The following is a 4219-nucleotide window of genomic DNA, read 5'->3' on the forward strand; positions in this document are numbered from 1 at the left end:
GTGGATCTCAGTGAGCCGGTCACTTTGTGCCAGCACTCCTACGGTCCCCAACTCTCCAAGTCCCCAGGGCGGACTCGGCCACAAGTTGGCAATCGTTGTCTCTAAATCAATACAGGCCTGCTCCATTTCTCCCTCTTGCTTCAACCTTCAAAGTTCACGCACATTCTACAAGACATGAGGGGCTCTATTTTGGGACGGAATTCCACCTTTCCCCTTGCCCTCAACCGGCATTTTTGAAATTGAAAACAACACGATATTAAGCTGAGACACATTTTTCCCAAACATTGTAGAGAGACAGCCGTCGAGCACAGGCAAGGCTACAGAAATAGATTTTCCCTAACCAAAAGAATAAAGGCAAACTTGAGAGAGGCCGTTGAGCAGTAGCGCTCAGAGGCTCAGAGCTCGAGTAGGAGACTGTCGAGCTTTTAGGATAGGTGTCGTCTCTGTCAAGTCAAGGCATGTGCAAAGCATCGAAGTTTGCTCAAATACCCCCAAAATTTTGTCATAAATTCCCAGAATGCATAAATTGCCTTCTTTTGCAAGGTATTTTGTGACAAATCACATGCTAAGCACTCAAAAAAAGGATCTCAATTGTCAAAAAAGAAAAGATTAGAAAATCTTGAACAATCCAACAAAAATAGATACAAGGGTATTTTGGGAATTTTTAAAATTTGAGGGGTATTTTGGTAATTTCCACAAATTAGAGGGGTAGTCTAAAGAAATCAATGATCTCCCTCTGTGAGTGTTTCCTACTATCTAGTCTCCTCAAGAGGCTCTCCCTATGTCTGTGCAGCTCCAATAAAAATAGCCCAAGACATCTCTGATCTTGGTATCTCATTACTTTGGCCAGTGGTCCCAAACCCTCTTTGAATAGGCAGTGGAAGCAAGAAGTTTGAGGGTAATAGGGGCCATGTCGCCGCCGAAGGCGGTGCCGTTTCCTGCTTATTATATGTTTTTTGCAGTGTGTGTGACGCGCATTCTATCTGTGAGCATGCTTGCTTTCTCTTGCTATGCTTGGTCGTTTCTATCCTTGGTCACTTATATAAGGGGTATGAGCCTCCCGAGAACGGCCACGGGAGGGGACCCCCCACCTAGACACGCTAGCCTCACTCCACGCACTCGCGCACCGTGGGGACTCCACGCAAGGTTCCCTGGGGCATGCTATGACCCTCCGTGAGTGCGGCGGAGCCTGAGGCTACGTGGGGCTAGGGACCCGGAATGCAAAACCCGCGAAACGCAAACGGCCGTCGACCCATGGAATGCAACCACGCCCGAGCCGGCCTCGTCCGAGCCGGGCCCCCCGTGAAGGCAATTCGACCCGAGCCGGTCCCTTCCGAGCTGGTCCCTTCCGAGCCGGGCCCTCCTGAGCCGGTGCCCTCCGTGCCAGGACCCCTTGAAGCAACACCTCGACCTGAGCCGGTCCCGTCCGAGCCGGGCCCTCCTAAGCCGGTGCCGTCCGCGCCAGGACCCCTTGAAGAAACACCCCGACCTGAGCCGGTCCCGTCCGAGCCAGGCCCTTGAAGACAAAACACCCCCCTCCCCGACGCGCCCAGATCCTGGGGCGTCACACTTGGTATCAGAGCTCCAGGTTCCGTCCAGAGCTCTAGGCAAAGAGCTGCAGACCGACGTGCCCGACGCGCACGATCCTCACGACGACTCCAACCTCAATGGCCTGGGTCGTCAAAATCTTGGTGGAAAGAGCTCCAGGAAAAGCAACCCACGCTCCCGTCCCCGTGACGCGTCCAAACCCGGGGCCGTCACCCGTGACCCGCGCCGGCCCCGATCCGAGCCGGGCACATCCATGACAAAAAGGAAAGATGCGAGCCAGACAGGGCTCTCCACATGACAAAAAGGAAAGATGCGAGCCAGACAGGGCTCTTTATATCAAAAACAGGAACAACCAAAAACGCGACGAACCAAGCCAACGGTGTTCGTCGCGCCCCGGCCACTTTTGTGGCCCATGCTGAGCTGAAGACCCATTCAAGTCTACAAAGAGACCACAGGGCCCCGAGCTTGCCCTCCAAATGACGTCCAAACAGGGACCAACATCACAAGTGTTGCATTGCGACGGAACTCTCCTTCACATCCGGCTTTCAAGAAGTCTCCGCGCACTTCGGGTTACCTATTCGGGGAATGCTCAAGTATGGGGAATTCTACTTGGGTGTTCAAAGGATACTTTTTCAGCCTTCTGCCAAAAATCCAAAAATACACACACACTCATTCTCAAAAGTACAAAAACAAAGCATGCCTACTTACTTGCATTTTGGGAACAATTTTGCTCACTTGCACTTATATGCACCCCTTAGTCCCTTGGCCTCATGCTAAGCCAAACACTCTTTTCCCCACGTTCGACGAGGTCGTCGAACTCTCTTCAACCGGGGGTGTATATAAGGGGTATGAGCCTCCCGAGAACGGCCACGGGAGGGGACCCCCCACCTAGACACGCTAGCCTCACTCCACGCACTCGCGCACCGTGGGGACTCCACGCAAGGTTCCCCGAGGCACGCTATGACCCTCCGTGAGTGCGGCGGAGCCTGAGGCTACGTGGGGCTAGGGACCCGGAACGCAAGACCCGCGAAACGCAAACGGCCGTCAACCCATGGAACGCAACCACGCCCGAGCCAGCCCCGTCCGAGCCGGGCCCCCCGTGAAGGCAATTCGACCCGAGCCGGTCTCTTCCGAGCCGGGCCCTCCTGAGCCGGTGCCGTCCGCGCCAGGACCCCTTGAAGCAACACCTCGATCCGAGCCGGTCCCGTCCGAGCCGGGCCCTCCTGAGCCGGTGCCGTCCGCGCCAGGACCCCTTGAAGAAACACCCCGACCTGAGTCGGTCCCGTCCGAGCCAGGCCCTTGAAGACAAAACACCCCCCTCCCCGACGCGCCAAGATCCTGGGGCGTCACAGTCACTCTCTCCTAAATTCTGTCATGTAGGCCTAGTTCCTCGTCTGTACGTAACGACGGGTATCGTTTTCATCGAGCCTTGCAACGTCTCTCTCTCTCTCTCTCTCTCTCTCTCTCACTCACACACACACACACACACAACCCCGGGGGGGGGGAAGGGGGGTTCGACAGACAGCTCGCAGGAGACAGAAATCATGAGTAAAACGCTGGAGTGGGAGCTCCATTTTGACAATGTCATGTTACACACAGAGGAGGAGCAAGTTTTTGGGCCCATCCAAGAAGAGCTCATGATGCATATGGTGATGGTGCCATACCCTCTGCAGGGCCACCTCAACCCCATGATGCAGTTCGCGAAAACTCTCATTGCTAAGCACAGCGTCAAAGTGTTCTTCATCAACAGCAAGCATCACCATGACCGTATTCAAAAGGCGCGCTCCCCCCCATCAGCAGATGACACCATGATAGCCAGCAACAGACGACATGCCCAGAGTACATATGAGCTTCAAGGAAGGCTTGAATTCTTGTGGGTAGACAATGGCTTGCCCGATGACTTTGACTACACAGACATCTCCGCGAAGGCCCAGGACTTCCACGCCGCAACGCTAAACATGAAGGGCCCCTTGAAGCAAATTCTTGAAAGATTGAAGCAGAAGAGCCCACCCATCTCTTGTGTGATATTTGGGTCCTTCTGCCCCTGGGTTCACTCTATTTCGGCCGAGCTTGGGATACCAAGCATCTTCTTTTGGACACAATCGGCGTCAGTCTTGTCCATCTATTATCATGCCCCTCTGCTGGATGCCAACGGCTTTTTTCCTTACAAGAAGCATAATACTTCAGGTAAGCTTCTCTTTTAGGCTCTAGAACTGGCAAAAGTCATGTGAGGTGAATGAGGACATGGCTGAAGTGATGGGCTTTTAGTACTAATTAAGTGGTAGAATTTCATCCTTGTGGGGGTGGGCTTACATCGATTCTTTCAAGATCAGGTGTTAATGCTGTCAATTTCCCATTACTTTTCAGATCCTGCTGAAGAAGAAGATACTTGTAAGCTGGTGTCTTATCTTCCTGGTGTGCCTCCTCTTCATCCCTCCAACATCCCCACCTTACTTTATGTCGATGGCATCAGTGACCCTGTTTATGCCATGCTGAGAGAGCAGTTTAGTATCCTTCAAAACTGCCAAGGCATCATCATCAACTCATTTGAAGCGCTTGAGAGGGATGCTTACCAGGCAATGCAAAAAAAACTCCCCTTTCCGGTCACACTTGTCGGTCCCTTAATCCCCTCCGCTCTTCTAGAAGGAGATGTGAATGACGCTAGTGTCGG

General features: G+C 53.2%; 1 protein-coding gene across 1 annotated transcript in view; it reads left to right on the forward strand.

Moving 5' to 3' along the window:
• The first annotated feature begins 2929 nt into the window (after positions 1-2929).
• LOC147454391 (UDP-glycosyltransferase 85A7-like) overlaps positions 2930-4219 on the forward strand; it is a 2161-nt gene continuing 871 nt past the window's right edge. Inside the window, exons 1-2 of the mRNA XM_086517327.1 lie at positions 2930-3735; positions 3916-4219. The exon at positions 3916-4219 is cut by the window's right edge and continues 871 nt beyond it. Coding sequence (XP_086373453.1) covers positions 3093-3735; positions 3916-4219 — 947 coding nt within the window. The 5' untranslated portion in view covers positions 2930-3092. The remainder of the gene's footprint in view (positions 3736-3915) is intronic.

Source organism: Adiantum capillus-veneris, chromosome 7, assembly GCF_014529385.1.
Source record: "Adiantum capillus-veneris isolate H3 chromosome 7, ASM1452938v2, whole genome shotgun sequence".
Lineage (NCBI taxonomy): Eukaryota > Viridiplantae > Streptophyta > Polypodiopsida > Polypodiales > Pteridaceae > Adiantum > Adiantum capillus-veneris.